The sequence below is a fragment of the Centroberyx affinis genome, unplaced genomic scaffold (assembly GCF_046629955.1).
Source record: "Centroberyx affinis isolate AG114_WGS23_722 - 3 ecotype Tasmania unplaced genomic scaffold, CSIRO-AGI_Caff_v1 ptg008042l_1, whole genome shotgun sequence".
In the NCBI taxonomy this organism is placed as follows: Eukaryota; Metazoa; Chordata; class Actinopteri; order Beryciformes; family Berycidae; genus Centroberyx; species Centroberyx affinis.
The window spans coordinates 6,176-22,057 of NW_027284021.1; the positions used below are offsets into that span (position 1 = coordinate 6,176).

The 15,882-nt window shown below is 44.6% G+C and overlaps 1 protein-coding gene across 1 annotated transcript; it reads right to left on the reverse strand.

Moving 5' to 3' along the window:
• Positions 1-309: 309 nt before the first annotated feature.
• On the reverse strand, positions 310-15,662 carry LOC139639972 (centrosome and spindle pole-associated protein 1-like; the record flags this gene model as incomplete). Its single annotated transcript, XM_071514143.1, has 24 exons — positions 310-771; positions 1,092-1,239; positions 1,561-1,670; positions 2,486-2,546; positions 2,729-2,769; positions 3,815-3,943; positions 4,672-4,811; positions 5,320-5,446; positions 5,694-5,760; positions 5,933-6,046; positions 6,690-6,833; positions 7,662-7,811; positions 8,234-8,346; positions 8,989-9,117; positions 9,623-9,770; positions 11,504-11,627; positions 12,412-12,553; positions 12,696-12,814; positions 13,144-13,418; positions 13,890-13,947; positions 14,215-14,311; positions 14,549-14,649; positions 14,950-15,033; positions 15,319-15,662. Coding segments are annotated over 24 exons (3,192 nt in total), but the record flags the coding sequence as incomplete, so codon positions are not given.
• Between the last annotated feature and the right edge of the window lie 220 nt (positions 15,663-15,882).

The window sequence follows — 15,882 nt, forward strand, 5'->3', positions numbered from 1 at the left end:
GGTATATAAATCTCTTAGTGCTCAAGAGGAGTTAGGAGTTGTCAAGATGTATTAAAGATGTTCATATGGAACGTGGATATAGCAGGTTTCTTGAATATAGAAGTCTGGATAACAGTTTAGGTGTCCATCGAACCAAAGAGCTCAAATGTCAAACAGGCAATTACTATGTTGGAGAGGATTCAACAGAAAGTCAGCAAGGTGACGCTAGCAGATTTGAGGCTGTGATGCCTTATCACAGGCTGTCAAATACAGCCAAACAAAATACACATTCCATAGCTTTAATTAAAATATAATTTATTAAGTTACGAATATGACTGGAAATCCCCATAAACAGGAAGAAATCTTCAGTTCTCATTGTGAGGATCTGACATTTTGAGGTTCTTTACTGTAAACAATCTCTGTACCGATAGGCATCATTTTTCAGCACCCAGCCCTGCAGGCATTCATATGGACATATAAGCATCTGTCAGCGAAGCCGCAAATTAAATCCAGCCAAGATCTTTAGAATCCCAACAAAGACAGTGGGGAGTGTGCCTGGTAAAGACTAGCCGTGATAGTTAGGCCCGTCCCAGTCCCGGGGGGCGGAGTCTTGTGTCGCCAGCCGCTCCCTCCTCGACGGGCCGTCCATCAAGCGCTTCAGCGTGTCCGACGTGCCCGGCCGCAACCAGGGGTCCGTGGCGACGGTTTCCACGGAGCCGCGGTGGTTTGGATGGTGAAGAGAGACCCGGGGAGGGGGCGAGTCGTCCTCGTCGTCGGACAGATCCACTGCTCCTGGAGAACCGGACAATTTAAAGTTAAGTTATCCAATATTTTGAAGCTTTCGGATACCTTTCGATACACTGTGATGCCTTGAAATCTGTACTGATACAGAAAATAATGGTGATGTTATTCGTTTTCTTACTAGAACCAAAGGTTTCCATGGTCATTTAAATGTTGGGTGAATTTAATGACCCGTGGGCCCTTGAAATTGAGACAATAAACATTTACTTAATTCCTGAAAAAAGTACTTTTTGCTGATGCGTGTTTTTTGTCCAGCAACATTGGAATGACAAAATCTAACCACCAGCAACATCGAATCCTGCCTGTCGTACCGGCTGTGCTGCCATGACGACTGAGAGCCATCAGTCTTCCTGTCCTCCTCCCCTCTGCACTCGGCTCCGCCTCCCGCCTCCTCCTGCTCCCTGATTGGTGGGAGTAGCTATCTGGATGGCCAATGGGCTCCCTGGAGGCAGCCCGTTCCTGAACCAACCAGGAGACACCGGACAAGACGGTTGGAAAAACAGTTGGAAGAGACATTCTTTATGACATTTGTTTCCTCAAATAATCAGAAAATTCAGCTGTACAGAAACATTTTGTTTCATATTACATTTAATTTGTTCTTATCCAGAGCAACTTACAATGAGTGAGAAGTGTCTTGCTCAAGGACAGGACACATGGCTGTTGGGGGGGGGGGGGATTGAACCTGTGCCCATTTAAGCCACGGGACAGTCTCTGAAGCGTCCAGATAAGAAAGCCCGGCCCGCTAGCTGAGGTGTGTGTGTGGTGTGGACAGAGAAGTACCTGGAGGGGTTGTGACTGTTTGGCCAGCCGCCTCCTCTCCCTGGCCGACAGCTGGGGGGTCTTCTGCTGCTCTGGGGTGGGGGGCACCGGAAAGGCATCGCCTAGGGGGTCTGAGGAACCAACACACAAACCAAAAAAACAAAATTACCCCCAGGCACCACAACTAAACAAACCCACAGAGGAATTGCTGTACTGTGTGCTGTTTTCCCCACAGCACTATCGCCACAAGAAGCAAAAGCAGGTCAGGCAGTCAGGACAGGGACACTCCACTCCTCTGTACTTATGTGCCATCAAACTTTACTGCCGTGTAAAGCACCTGAAAAAAAGTATTATCTAGATTATGGCTGTTCTTTATTGAGCAGGAGAGAATTAATAAAACACGTTAAAGTTCTATCACTGTGAAAATATAACCTTAACTACGAATATTCACACCTTAAGCAGGGGAAACACTACACGATTTTTAGGTCGATTATACCCATGATTTGGCCATCACAACAGATTTTCAGACTTGGACTAAGTTAATGCTAGTTTGGGACAGTCGTACAGAGGATCTTGTAGTGTGTGAGGGGAGGACTTTAATCTCTATACGCGATTATTTCAAACACGTTTGATTTTTCCAACTCGAGTCTAGACAAGATGTGACGTCCTCCTGTAGTGTGAGCTGGCCACCCGCTCAAATCTGAATGGAGACTGGCAACGGCAAATGGGATTTGAAAAGAAAATACAGGATGTGTGGAAAGAAAATTGTTCAGCCAGATTGGATGGTTGCGTGGTGTGAAAACTCGGGTAGTGTGTGTTCCCCGAATCCAACTGGTCATCAAGCGGGTGCACCTCTACGACGCCAGATGAAAAGATGTTGTGTATCTTTCGTCAGTGACAGCAAAAAAATGCCTCTATGTAAAGATCTCCATCTCTGCAGTCTTACCGATGAAAGCGCTCTCTGACTCCAGCAGAAACCCTCTGGCAGATTCTCCCATCGCGCTCCTCTGGAACAAAAACACAACACTCCCTTCAAAATCCTATTCTATATTCGATACATTACATATGACAGAGGTACAAGGCAAAGAACTAAAAACTGCAGTACAAGTGTTTGATTAAACCCAAGCGAATGGCATATACGAGGATGCATAGAGGATGTGATGTAATAAGTTCTTCCTTCTCAACTCACCAGATAGTGATTTGGCTGAGGTGGGGACAGGTCTAAATAATCTGCAACACAAGGAGAAAAGTATTATCTTTCCTACCAACTGGCTTTATACACCCTCTGTTCAGGGTGATAGGTGGCTTGGCTGGGGCAGTAACTGATATAAATTAGTATCACCTGTTGAACAAAAAGCATGCATCTGCACAAAATATTTTTTGTTCATTGACACCCATGTATTTTTGAATTGATCCATTTTTGAGGAAGGTTACGCCACCAAAGAGAAAGTATACATCTTTCCTTGTAGAAGGTACTGACTAGTTTCCCCAATCCCCAAGTTCAACCCTTACTATTCTGGTACCAAACCACTAACTTGATTCTGATTTGAAAACCTAAGAGACATATAGAAATGGCCAAGTAGACCAAGGTCAGATTATTTTATTCTGTGTCCAATCAGTAATCTTGCTGTTATTGACACTCAGAGCTAGAAAAATTCAGTGGCTCACCAGGAGAGTTGATGTTGGAGGCTGACTGCTCCCCAACTCCTATTAGAGGTCTGTGTGGTAAATAGGAAAACTGTTCTACTAAATGAAATATCTCTTTAAGACTACCAATACGGGGTGTTTGCAAATTACACCAAGTTAAATTTAATGCCAGTTAGAATGAAATATAAGACCTGAAATAAATGTGAAAATGAAAATAACAGTGGACCTACAACTGGACTGATTTCTCACAGGAGAAACAGCACACCAAGAGAAACCGCAAAACATTGTTAAGACCTCTAAAACTGAATTCAAGGTGTACAATGCTTTTGTTGAAAAGTGAAACTGTGCTTCCACCAGCCATGACTTTGGCAGATAACCAACCATCATTTGGAGGTCCTATTCTATTCTAAAAATCTAGTTGGCTGGTAAAATAGTGTGAGTAGGTGGTAGATTTTGTAATGTACCAACACACAAAGTTAAATTCCTGCTCTGATATATATGATATATATAGAGGAAATGTAGCGGAAAATGAATTTGCTTGTTGTGAAGGTATTCTTCCACAGTGAAATATTAAAACTATTTAAAGGGGATAAGCAGTGAATTATCTATTGGTGCAGTGAGCTCTGACCGTCCTGGGCGGTCGTCCTCTGGCTGCTGAACTGGCGATACGGTTCCCTGTAGTCCCGCCTCCTCCTGCTGGCCACGCCCACTTCCTCATGCTTGGCAACCTCACAGGAACCCGCCCTGGACTCACCGTCTGACACAAACACACAGACACAGACACATCAGTCACACATTTAATGCGAGACAGTAATGGCTCCTGTAAATGCTGAGCTGAGAAGCAAGGCCTGATAAGAAGGCTTCTGTGAGATACGTACGCTGAGGATAATCTCCCATTATAAATGAATGGCAGCTGGATGTACAAAAGAACTGAAAAAGCACCTGATGTTTGTTTGAGTTGTACAGTCACAGCTGATGTTCTTATCTAGAATTACTTACTCAGTAGGAGTTCAATGTCTTGCACAAGGACACTTTGACAGGCCATACATTGCAAAAGATGATCTTAACAAGACACATACTCTCATATTAAGTCTAAAATCTTATTTTTCTTGTTTCCACTGTGGTTTTTACTTATTTTCTAGAAACAAGTGTTAATATCTTGAAACAAGATAATGAAACAGATTATTCCCCTAGTATCAAGAGACACTTCATTCAAGATAATTCTTGGAACTAATGATTTGCATTGGAATTAAGTGCAATTATCTCACCCCACTGGTAGATTTTTTCACTTTTAAGACTCAATACTGGACTAAATGATTTGATAAGATGGATATTTTTTTGCAATGTATAACTGTTGATGGGTGCACTGGCTGTTGGGGGGATTGAACCTATGACATTTTGGCTACAAGGCAGTTCCTCCATAACCATTTGGCCACATTAGCGTTTTCTGTTCTTACTCAACGAGCTGCTGTCTGTCAGCCTCACCGGTGTGTTTGAGCTGCAGGGAGTCGTGGATTCGCAGCAGGTTTCGGGGCTCTGCGCTTCTGGAGTTGGGCCTTCGGACCGGAGCCTGGAGCCGCAGCCTGGCCATGTCGAACACATCCACTAGTGGGCGCTCCTGATGTCTGGACACACACGCAATTTTACACACGTAATTATCATCAACCATTCCCCTGGCACGGCAGAATCCTTAGACCTCCGGCTAACCTACAGCCTGGGAAGTTAAGATGACTCTTGGCCTACAGTCTTTAATCTAACACTTAATTAGGGAGGAAATTTATCATGTAATAAAATGTTGAAAAGTGTGGAGTTAGGGAGGAAATTTACCATGTAATGAAATGTTGAAAAGTGTGGAGTCAGATGTATAACATGACTATATTGTACCTTTTTTATGGGTACTTCATCAGTACTGACTGATTTAGCTGTACAAGACTAATATCAGCTACTGTATATTTGTACATTTGTGTCCATATGATGTATGCTGAGAGACATTCAACTAAACCATATTGCACTATGGATGAAGATTATTCGTCAAATACGTGAAATGACAGTGGGTCTACAGTAAGGCACATTGGATCAAAAATGGTAGATGTTATGTTTTTAATATGAGTGATGCATGTGTCAGGGTCTTACCTGTCACCCAGAGGCGAGTCTAGCTCCTCCCAGTCGGCCTGCAGCAGACGACCCTCCAGACGCTGCTGCTCGCTGCGGAGCTGCCGACGCAACGCTGACAGCTCGCTGAACACGTCGCGCTGGTCCTCTGGAAGCATGAAAAACACACACACACACACACACACACACACACACACACACACACAGAGTCAAACACTGGAGACACACCGATACTGTGGTTTCACTGCTGATACGGATTCCCAGTGCTAAACTTGAAGTACCAGCTGATACCAAGTGTTGACCTGATCCACTATGTCAGTGGTCTCCAATCATGGTCCAAAAGGGCCCAAGGTGTGCGGGTGTGTGCGGGTGTGTGTGTGTGTGTGTGTGTATACCTGCAGCTCGGAGCTGGTTCCTACAGGCAGGGACAGGGGGAGACTGGAGCCCAGACAGAGAGCGCTCCTTAAAGAGGAAAAGAAAAGAGAAAGAAAAGAGAAGGAATGAGTACAAAGTGAGAAAACATTTTTTTCAACCTTTTTTTACCCAGGGAAGCTTTGTTGAACAAACATCCTCTTTTAAAGAAAGAAAGAAAGCAAGCAAGCAAGCTCTGTGCGTCTGTGTGTGTATGACTCACAGACAGGGGGGCGATAGAGTGTTGGCTGTCGGCAGTGGGGGGTCTGGGGGTGTAGCGGGGTAGGCCGTGCTTCCTCTGCAGGGTGGGGATTGGAGGGGAGGGCTCCCTGTGGACCTAAAGACACACAGCCATCCATTCAGTACCACACAGTCTTAGGCACAGGTTTGAAGCTATGGCTAACCCTCTGGCGGCCATATTGGAGAACCACAGCCCTGGCCAACAACAGCTGAAAACAGATGATTACATTTATAAACTTAGGACTTACAGCTGCCTCAACAGTATCAAACAGATACAATTTCTGTGCTGTTTTTGGTTGGGAACTGATGTTTCCCCACTGATACATCTGATTAATTTTGTGTTTAGATATGTCAGCTTGTTAGTTTGCTAACCATAGTTTCTGGTAGCTTGCCGTTATTTTCCTTGCTTATGTGGCTAGTACCTCATAGCAGCTAGTCGTTGCATTTTAACATTAGTTTCTTTACAATAAGCTTGCTGGCTAGTTAGTCAGCTAACAAAAAACAAAAACCAACTGTTTACTCAAGTTAACTGACTTTTCTCAAGCAGACTCTTCTCGAGTGCATTGTTGGAGTAGAGGCTAGGGCTAAAGGTACAAGGGACTCCGAAGCCTCTATTGAGATTTGAAACATTCTATCAAACACTTGTTTCGGCCTTGCTAGGGTTACTCGTAATGACGTTGCTATGTTACAGTGGGGAGGTGGTGCTTGCTGAGTGGCTGAGGAGACTTCAGAGGGCTAACCTCCTCCAGACGAGCCTGCCTCTCCCTCTCGTACTGCCTCCTCAGCACCGCGTTCTCCTTCTCCTCCACTTCCTTCTTCTTCCTCTCCGCCTCCTTCTTCCGCTGCTCAGCCAGCTGAATCAGCTCCTCGTTCTTGGCCTTTTGCTGAGAGAGGGAAGAGAGAAAGAAGCGACGGGGAAGGGAGAGATGGAGGAGAGGTTGGAGAGGGAGAGAGGGAGGGAGATGGAAAAGAAATTGAGAAATCTGTCTTGACTTTTTGCATTGTTGCATGATATGGTAACCTTAACCAGAGAAGAAGAAGAAGAAGAAGAGGCTCGGGAGCCTCGTCAGAGTGGCAAGTAATATTATATGGGTGAGTCTGGCCCAGCTTCTACACATTTATTATAAACAGTTCCTTAGGAAGGCAAACACCATTCTGGACTGTCCTGACCATCCACTACAGGACTTCTTTGTTCTGATTTATCCACATAAAATAATGCAATTCCAACTCTGATCTTGTTTTGCAGTTGTGTCTTTAATGTGACTGTAGCAACTTGTTTGATGTGTTTGTATTTTTACCTGGCTGTGAACTGAATTTCCCCCAGTGGGACAGTAAAGATTTGAATTGAAAAACACTACTCATTGTTTTCCAGACATTGCAGATTTGTACCTGATTGTTTACCACATCTGCCTGTAGACTAGTCATTTCACGGATACTTAGAGGCAAACTAGGCCCAAGTAAGATTATCTAATTCCACCCCAGAGTGCTACGTTTCAAGAAGTAATTCTGTCTGTAGTTACTGACACTGTGAGCTGGGGAAGATGACAGCAGATCCCAGGTCAGGTCATTATCAATAGAGTGACCTGGAACACAGCAGCAACCTGATCTTCTGAGAGAGATGCGTGCTGAAACGTCAAAACTGTTCTGCCGGTCCAAAAGTAAAGCGTGTGTTTTAACCCCTTGTTCCTCGGCTCAGCGGTTTAGCTCCACACCTCCATCTCCTTGCGTTTCTTCCTCTCCTGCTCCTCCTCGTACTCCCTCTGGATGCGAGCCCTCTGCTCCGCCAGCCTCTTCTCCTCCTTCTCCTCCTCCATTCTCATCCGCTCCCTCTCCTCAGCCTTCTTACGACATTTCTCTTCTATCTGCAAACAAATCCACGTTAATGCAAAACCCTATTAACCAAACATAAAACCCCCTTAACTTAACACCAACACATCTTTTAACTGGCTGGTAAAACCCAAATTCACCAGTCACTTTCACTATTCGACCAGCCAAATAGATTTTTAGAACAAAACAGAACCTCCAAATGATGAGGTTAGTTACTTGGTGAAGGTGCTGCTAGAGTAGTCTAACTTACTAGCATTTGCCTGGTAGCAGTTTTCCACGTTTGCTGGTCATTGTCTAATTAACTGTAAAATAATTCTTATAAACAAACCATACTCAACAAAGAAATAATTGAGTTCTTATTGTGATGAGCGGGATTTGACGCGAAGAAAGCTCTTTTCCTAAACTCAAAAAGAACTCATAAAACACTGCGGACACTAGGGCTCAGGGCCTGTCATACCTGCTGCTTGAGGTAGGCTTTGTACTTGTCCTGCTCCTGGAGCTGCTGTGGGCTGGGCGGGTTGGCAAACACATTGCCTCTGGCAAACTGGGGGGTTTGCACATGGGTGAAACCTACACAGAGAAGGGAACATGAACAACTTCCACTGAGAGTTGGACACCGTTTGTGAACTTTCCTGTGACAATGTCTGTGACAAAGGTCACGGAGCAGTAGCTAAGAAAATAATGACTATCTGAGTAGATGTAGCACTGATCTACTATCCAATTACTGCTATGCTGTTGTAGTATTGTTCATTTCTCTGTTGGGAGTCCAACATGGAGTTTTGTTGGCCTGAACAAGCTCTGGGACTTAATGGAGCCAGCAGTGCCAGTCTTCACATTAATAGAGCTGATCATTTGCTTGTAACTGATGTGTTTGTTTGTCTTTTATTTTACAGTGCTTTGTCACTTTGTATGTCAAGTATGAAATATCCTTCTCATTATTTTTAGTCCAAAGGTCCTCCTTTTCAAACTTAAACACTATAAAATATGACATCCAATCACAGTTCCATCCATAAGACTAGGCACTGTACGGATTTTCCTCTGCAACTTTCACTAACAGTGGTGCAGTGATGCTTGGGGGTAATCTCAGTTTTGGCCCCACATTTGTCCCCGTTTGTTTACCCCAGTTTTGGTTCTAGTGCAGGCTGCAACGCTAAAAATGTCCTTATGGCCGACCGCTGCTAGGTGCATGGAGAGGGAACATGGCTACAGTACCAGAGACCCTGTCGCTGGGGTCGGGGTGCTCCACCCGGCGGGCCGTCAAGGCGGCCGTGGCTCTCCTCTGCCACTGCTCTGGGTTGCTGTAGGCCTCCTCGTTCAGCTTGTGCATCTGGTTGAGGTCAGCTGGCCACAGGAAAGGGAAGTCAAAATTTAAATCAGTCGCAGACACAAGAGTATGTGTGGTGATTTGCTTGTAGATAAAAGAAAGAAGAAACACTAAAAACAAGCTGATTCTTCTAGTCATAAGTGTTAAGCAACACTTAGCACTCTAGATGCATTAATTCATGCCAGGATAGGTGTCCTAATAAACATTTTAAAACTGAGACAGAGACTTGAAATGATACCGGGTCCCACTGCTGAAACTAAACCTGTCTCCCATTGCTGCAGGACTACCTAGAGGAAAGGGATTCCCTCTCTTTTCCCTTCCATCTTTGAAGACTCTTACACACAAAAGCTGCCATTCAGTTTCTTTTCCCCAGTTCAGCTTTGTCTTTCTCATGTTGATTTTCATTCAAGTTGAAATGTGTCCCTTAGGCTTTATCTCACCTGCACAACAACATCATTTTCCCTCTCTTCTTTGTGCCTTGTCATTTATATATACAAATAATTAGGAATCTCCGGGACCTACTGATGAGGTTTCCGGTGCTGTCTCGGAGCGGGGCCCCTCCGCCGCCTCGGCCCCAGGGCTGGTGGTTCTTCATGTCGGCCTCCAGCTGGGCCTCCAAGCGCTCCCTCTCCTCCCTCTCCAGACGCCGACGCTCCTGTCGCTCCTGGATCTACATCACGAGGTAGAGCACAGCACCGCTTCAACACAATGGACTACACAATACTCTGCTGATACACAAAAGCACAGGCGGCTTGTTTCATACACAAATATATAATGCAAATGCTAACACTACCCTACAAATCCAAACAGCTGTAACTGCTTGAATAGCGAAACATGAGAAAAATTACCTGAGGGTTTAACCCGTCCCACCAGAAATATTGTTGACACAGAAATGGATTGTAAATCATTTAGCAGCATTTATGGCTCTGATTTTTAGTTATTATGAAATCTAAATCTAATAATGACCCTTGACCTTTAAAAAACAGAGTTTTTCCTGCTGTTTGCATTTGTAGGGCAGAATATGAATGTAATTCTGTAATTAGTAATTCTTATTAACTCCAACCCATCATTTTGAAAGAGTTACAAAGTGCTAAATAAAGTTGTAAACAATATTAAATATCAACCCACTAAGTTAATAAATAATAATATAAAGTCGGACATGAGTTAAAAAACTGGGCTAAAAAGAACAAAAAAAACCCCCAAAAAACAGGTAAATACAAAAGGAGCATACAGAATATTGTTGCATAAATCAACACGAGAAAGAAAACTTTTGTCCTTTACAGGTAATATGTAAGAGATTGATTGACACTTCACTAGACAAATGGTATGAGAAAGGGAGGTAGACGCCACATGGCTGCCAGAGGTTGGGATTGGGAACGGTCCCTACTATACCCTTAATACCCCTAAAAACATATTGATTTGCATGTTCGTCATTTAGCCAACACTCTCATCCAGAGTGACTTGTATTGACCTCAACAGTAGACTTCAATTCCTAAATCACAAACATCACAAGCAACCAAAACTAAAGCAGTCAAGAGTCACAGCCACCTGACAAAAGATCCCGTGAGGCTTGAACGATCATCTGTGATAGAGAAATGCTAGGGAAAGACATAAGCGCTGAGGAGGAGAGGATTTTAGTGTAGAGTAGATGAGGAAGATATGGGAGAGGGGATGGGATTGAGGAGGAGAGCGGGAGACATGGAGTACCTCACAAACACACTCTACTGCGGCTCTATCCACATATTACTGAGGATCTACTGGGGTCTAACTGGACTCGTTCACACTATTCTATCACACTATTCTATTCAGGCTTATCTGGATCTATTTTACCTGTTGGTAAAGCTCACTCCTCCCTCTCCTGGAGTCTTCCTGCCAACATATCACAGACTGGGATGCAGTGAATGAGTCTCCACTAAAGACTTAATACACTATCAGCTACCAGTTTATCTCAAAACAGTTGCTACAGTGCTATCTTCACCTAAACAATACCTGTCCATAAGTAGTGCTGCTCACACTTGACAATTTCTGTTAACTTAGGGTAATTTCAAGGATAAAATGTGTGAATGGTATGTATCACCTGAATGTACACCAACTCCAATGTACACAACACTCCAGTGTTAAATGAGATTCAGAAAAAAAACTCTGAAAATGTAAAAATTGAGTTAAATGGTTCTTCCTCTGTGGTACTATTATGATGTTCCCTCTGATTTTATGCAACAGTGGTATTTAGGGGTAAAATTAGTTTTAGCTCCACATCCATCCATAACAGCACTAATTGGAAACATCAGCCATATACTTGCTGGATAGTTTATCATACTATCAGTGGTGGTAGTGTAGTGGTGGTGAATGAATCTAGGAGAAGACAACGCTTCTAGATGAAGATTCATAGCTAGTCTGACCTACCTGCTGCTTGAGAGCTTCTTTATAGCTCAGCATTCTCTCCCGGATGGGTCTGGTTCTCTCTGAAGGGAACATCCCGGCTCCTGGGTCCACGGCAGCAGCCTCGCCGCCGGGCCTGCCCGGAGAGCTGCAGAATGAACACTCGTCAAATCTGGGCGTCAATACTTTGAGCCCTCTGTCCGGGATGGGAAATGACCACCAGCCATTAACCAAATGTAGATTAAATTGGCCCCAATGCATTAATGTAGATGACATTTAGACATGTCCTAATTTATCCTCTGCTCTGCACACATTGACATCTGAGAGCTGTCTGATATTTTTGGGAATGTTGTCACAATTCTGACATGTCAGTGATTGGATAATAATAAGCCATGTCTCCAGTTTTAAGCATGCATTTACAAAAGCAATTGCATGTCTGTGATTCAATAATTATTGTCCATCACAGTGCTTTTCCATTTCATCACATTTTTGCTGCCAACAGAATGAAATAAAGTTTCTAATATTGTCATAGTACAGAATTTCTATTCGTCACAGTCATCATTAACTAAATTTAAACGAGCGTTCACGCATGAGCATTTTTGTCAGTTTCATTAGGATCTTAACACTGGTCCTATTCCACTCTAAAAATTGCTATGGCTGGTTTAACAGTGGTTGCCAAATTTTGGGGAGCTACAAAGTAAGATCTATTCATTACTGTTTCACTAAAATGAGTCAACTTACCTAAAACACTTATATGTTTATACTATATTTACACCTATATAATAGGGTAGCAGGATCTCCAACTGATGATTAGTCACCTGTCCAATTGGCTGGTACAGCAGACTAACTTAGCAGCATTTGGATGGTGGCTGGTAGTAATTTCCACCCTGCTATCCAAGCCTGAGCATTGAGAGTGAAGAGTAGACATTTACTGCGTTGGAGGTTCAGGGAGGCTGCTTCCACTGTGCTGACTGTGGGGGCTGTGGTGACCCAGCTGGCTGGGGAGGGCTCCCCCCGGTGGCACATTCCAGTAGGACACGGGAAGGCCAGCACCAGGCACAGGCAGCTGGCCATCTGAGTAGAAAATAAAAACAACACAGACAAATTATGATGAATATAGTAATTCCAATTCTATCAGCCCTTTATGAGAACTTGGCATTTTCCACCTTATCCTCTGCACCATCAACCCCATGTGATAGATGAGACCAGTGCTTACAGTAGGGCATGCTTGGATCCAGCAGGTTTCTGGTGCCGTAGTAGTGCTGGGCCTCGCCATACGGGTTCCTGTAGGCCTCGGGTAGCGTTGACGGGGGGTGGGGAGGGAACAAGGGGATTCTGGAGACACAAAGTTTCAGTAGAATATCAAGCTGTTCATTAGAAAACTGCAGTTTGCATTTTCAGATCCAAGACTTTCTCTAGGTCTTACTTTCTGGACTGTATTTTTGGTATGTGTTCAATATGAACACATAGTGACAGTCAACTAGGACATATCACTCTATAGCTGATGGTTCATTTTTCACAACAATTAATATTACAATGTCAAATGACAGTGGGTCAACCAACTATCATCAACTATGTATCAGGAATCAACTATATTTTTCCATACTTTTCCAGGCTATTTGTGCAGATCCATGCGAGAGTTAAAAGTTGAACCGGTGGCGTACCTGGGAGTGTCCATGGCTCTGGGGAAGGCCGGGGCGGCAGGCTGGCTGTAGGGCGAGAGACCACCCCCTCCCCCCAGGCCCAGGGCAGAGCTGTACTCCAGTAGAGGGGACTGGAAGGCCACATGGGGCTGCTCAGGGGGAGGCCTCTCTCCGTCCCCCACGCCGAGCTTCTCGTCACTGTGTCGACTGCCGGACGACTCGCCCTCTGCTGCTGGAGGCTCCACAATCTGAGGAGCTTTCCTCCTGCTCAGTCCAAACTGCCTGATTCGGTCCGGCTGTATTGTGGATAGAAAGACAGTTGACAGATAGTAATACTTTATTAATCCCCGAGGGATGAGGTGTCATCAGCATACACTAAAAATCCCTTCTACCTCTCTCTCTCTCTCATTTCATTTCAAAAGTGCTCAGCAAACCTTCCCTGGAGAAATAAAGAAATGAAGGCTTTATCTTTGAGAAGCAGAAATATCAACTGTCAAATGAATGCTTTATAAAAATGTGTATCTTAGTCAAGACCCCACAATCAAACTAGACTGACTGACTAGACTGTCTGCTCCACTAGCCACTTCGGCAGGTACCCAACCATCATTTGGGGGTCCTATTCTATAAATCTAGATGGCTGGTAAAATACTGAAAGTAGCTGCCGATGTGGGGATTTGTACTAACCCCACTGCGGCTTTTACTCAAATAAGGCAAGTCCCTGGCCTGAAGCAAACTAAATGGAGGTTGGTTGTAAGTTGCCGGCTGACCTGTTTCTCAGGGTCAGTCGCTCCTGTGGCAGCAACTCTCAGCTCCAAATCCTTCTCCCTGCACCAAGGACACAAACACACTGTTGTTTTGCAGGGTTTTACACATCAGAACATATTTCACACTTATATTTGAGGTATTTAACTGATGCTGTCATCCACGGCGATGTACAATGAGTGAGCAGGTAGGGGTTCAGTGTCTTGCTCAGTGACACTAGGATAGGATACATGGCTCTTGCGGAGATGGAAAAGCATGAGCTAACTGCCTAAAATGTACATGACATCAGTGTTGTTGAAGACAGAAAGACAAGGACAACTGAAAGCCCACCTCTTCTTGTTCCTGTGCTGTTCGGCTATCTGCTCTTGCAGCTCCTGCCTGTAGCGTTCCTTCCGTCTCTGTGAGGCCTCCTCTGCATCAGCATCTCCTGGAGAGGAGAGACACCGTTTAGAAAGAGACCATCATCGTTTTGCACAATTTCAACAAAAAGCAGTCACCACTTTCACAGATATCACAATTTTCTTTCATTGAAGAGTTAATTTCCAAACTGCTATTATTTTTGATTTTGTGCTCATTCATTTTGTAGATGCCAATGAAATGGTAGACCTTTCACTTTTGGAAACAAACTCTTCAGTTGTAAATAAAGACAGAAAGTGCATCTAACCAATCATAAGGCCAGTGGCAAACTCAGCTTCATCCTTATTCGTCGGTGCCCTGGATCTCCTGCCTCCTCTGGCGCCCCCTGCTGGATTCTCCCTCCTCTCCCTGGGAAAAACCAAACAAAAGAAGATCGACAGAAAAGATCAGTAAGGATAAACATCATCAACTCAAGTACGTTTATTTATAGAATGCTTTTGACATGCAGGTTGGTCACAAACTGCTTTACAGAGCAACAAAGGACAAAACTACAGATAAAAACAAGAGAGAAGACCACAAATTTTATGGTGCCAGACCTTGTGTGAAAGTGTGTGTGTATCTATGTGTGTACATGTGATGTGTGTGTGGTTATGAGAGAAAAAGGGGAAAGGAATGACTGGTAAGGTGGGAGTTTTCAGATCGTAGTACCTTTCATGACTTGGTCCATAACGATTTGGATCTACAAAGTCGTCAGAGGGCTCAACTCGTCTGTCTGCAAGTCTTCTCAAATCCCTGGAGACAAGTGGGATTGTATGCACATGTTTACTTTCCATCGGGCATTTACCGTACACAAGCAAACCTTTACACTTGGGGGAGCGGAGAGAATGTACGGATCTATCGGTCAAGATTCCCAACAGCCCTGTGTGCACCGAGCTCCTTTGTTTTAGCTATAAAGCAATAAGCAATAGTGCCTTTTTCCATTGAACATAAGGACAAAAAGAAACCAGCGCTGTGAAGAAGAGGTTCCTGTTGGACACACAACCTAATCCCCGAGAGCAAACAACTTCTCCCAGCTACCTGACATCAGTCGCCTTGGATAGTCTCTTCTCAAACTCTGGGTGTCTGCGCCTCCTGTCCTCCATCAGCTCCAGCTCCTCTTCGGTGTAGGCCTCCTCCTCTGACTCCTGGTCCGCCGGCCTCCCCGGCCTGCCTTGGTGTCTGGGAGACAGCGACACCTCCTCCTCCTCCTCAGGGTAGGAGGTCTTGCCCCCGGCCAGGCGCAGCACCCTGCGCGCCCCCCTCCTGCCCTCCGTCAGAGTGGCTGCATCCCTTCTGGAGGGGGGTCCCTGTTTGGGGATACGAGGGCTGCGCTGGCCTTCGGGGAGGAGTTGCAGGGGAGGAGGATGAGGACCGAGGTGCTCCTGGGAGAGGAGACATGGTTTTAAGAGGCAGTCTGCTCAAAAACCAGGGTAGAACACTTATGGTTTGTTTTGTTTTCTTCGGTCCAAATCATAGTTGTCTGTGCCGTTTGCCGTAATTTACCTTCTTTGGTTTTCATACCAGTTAAGAACACATGAGGAAATAGCTGAATATGAGCATCAGAGTGCAGTTTGCCTTCGGTTCATTTTGTTTTGCTAGGCT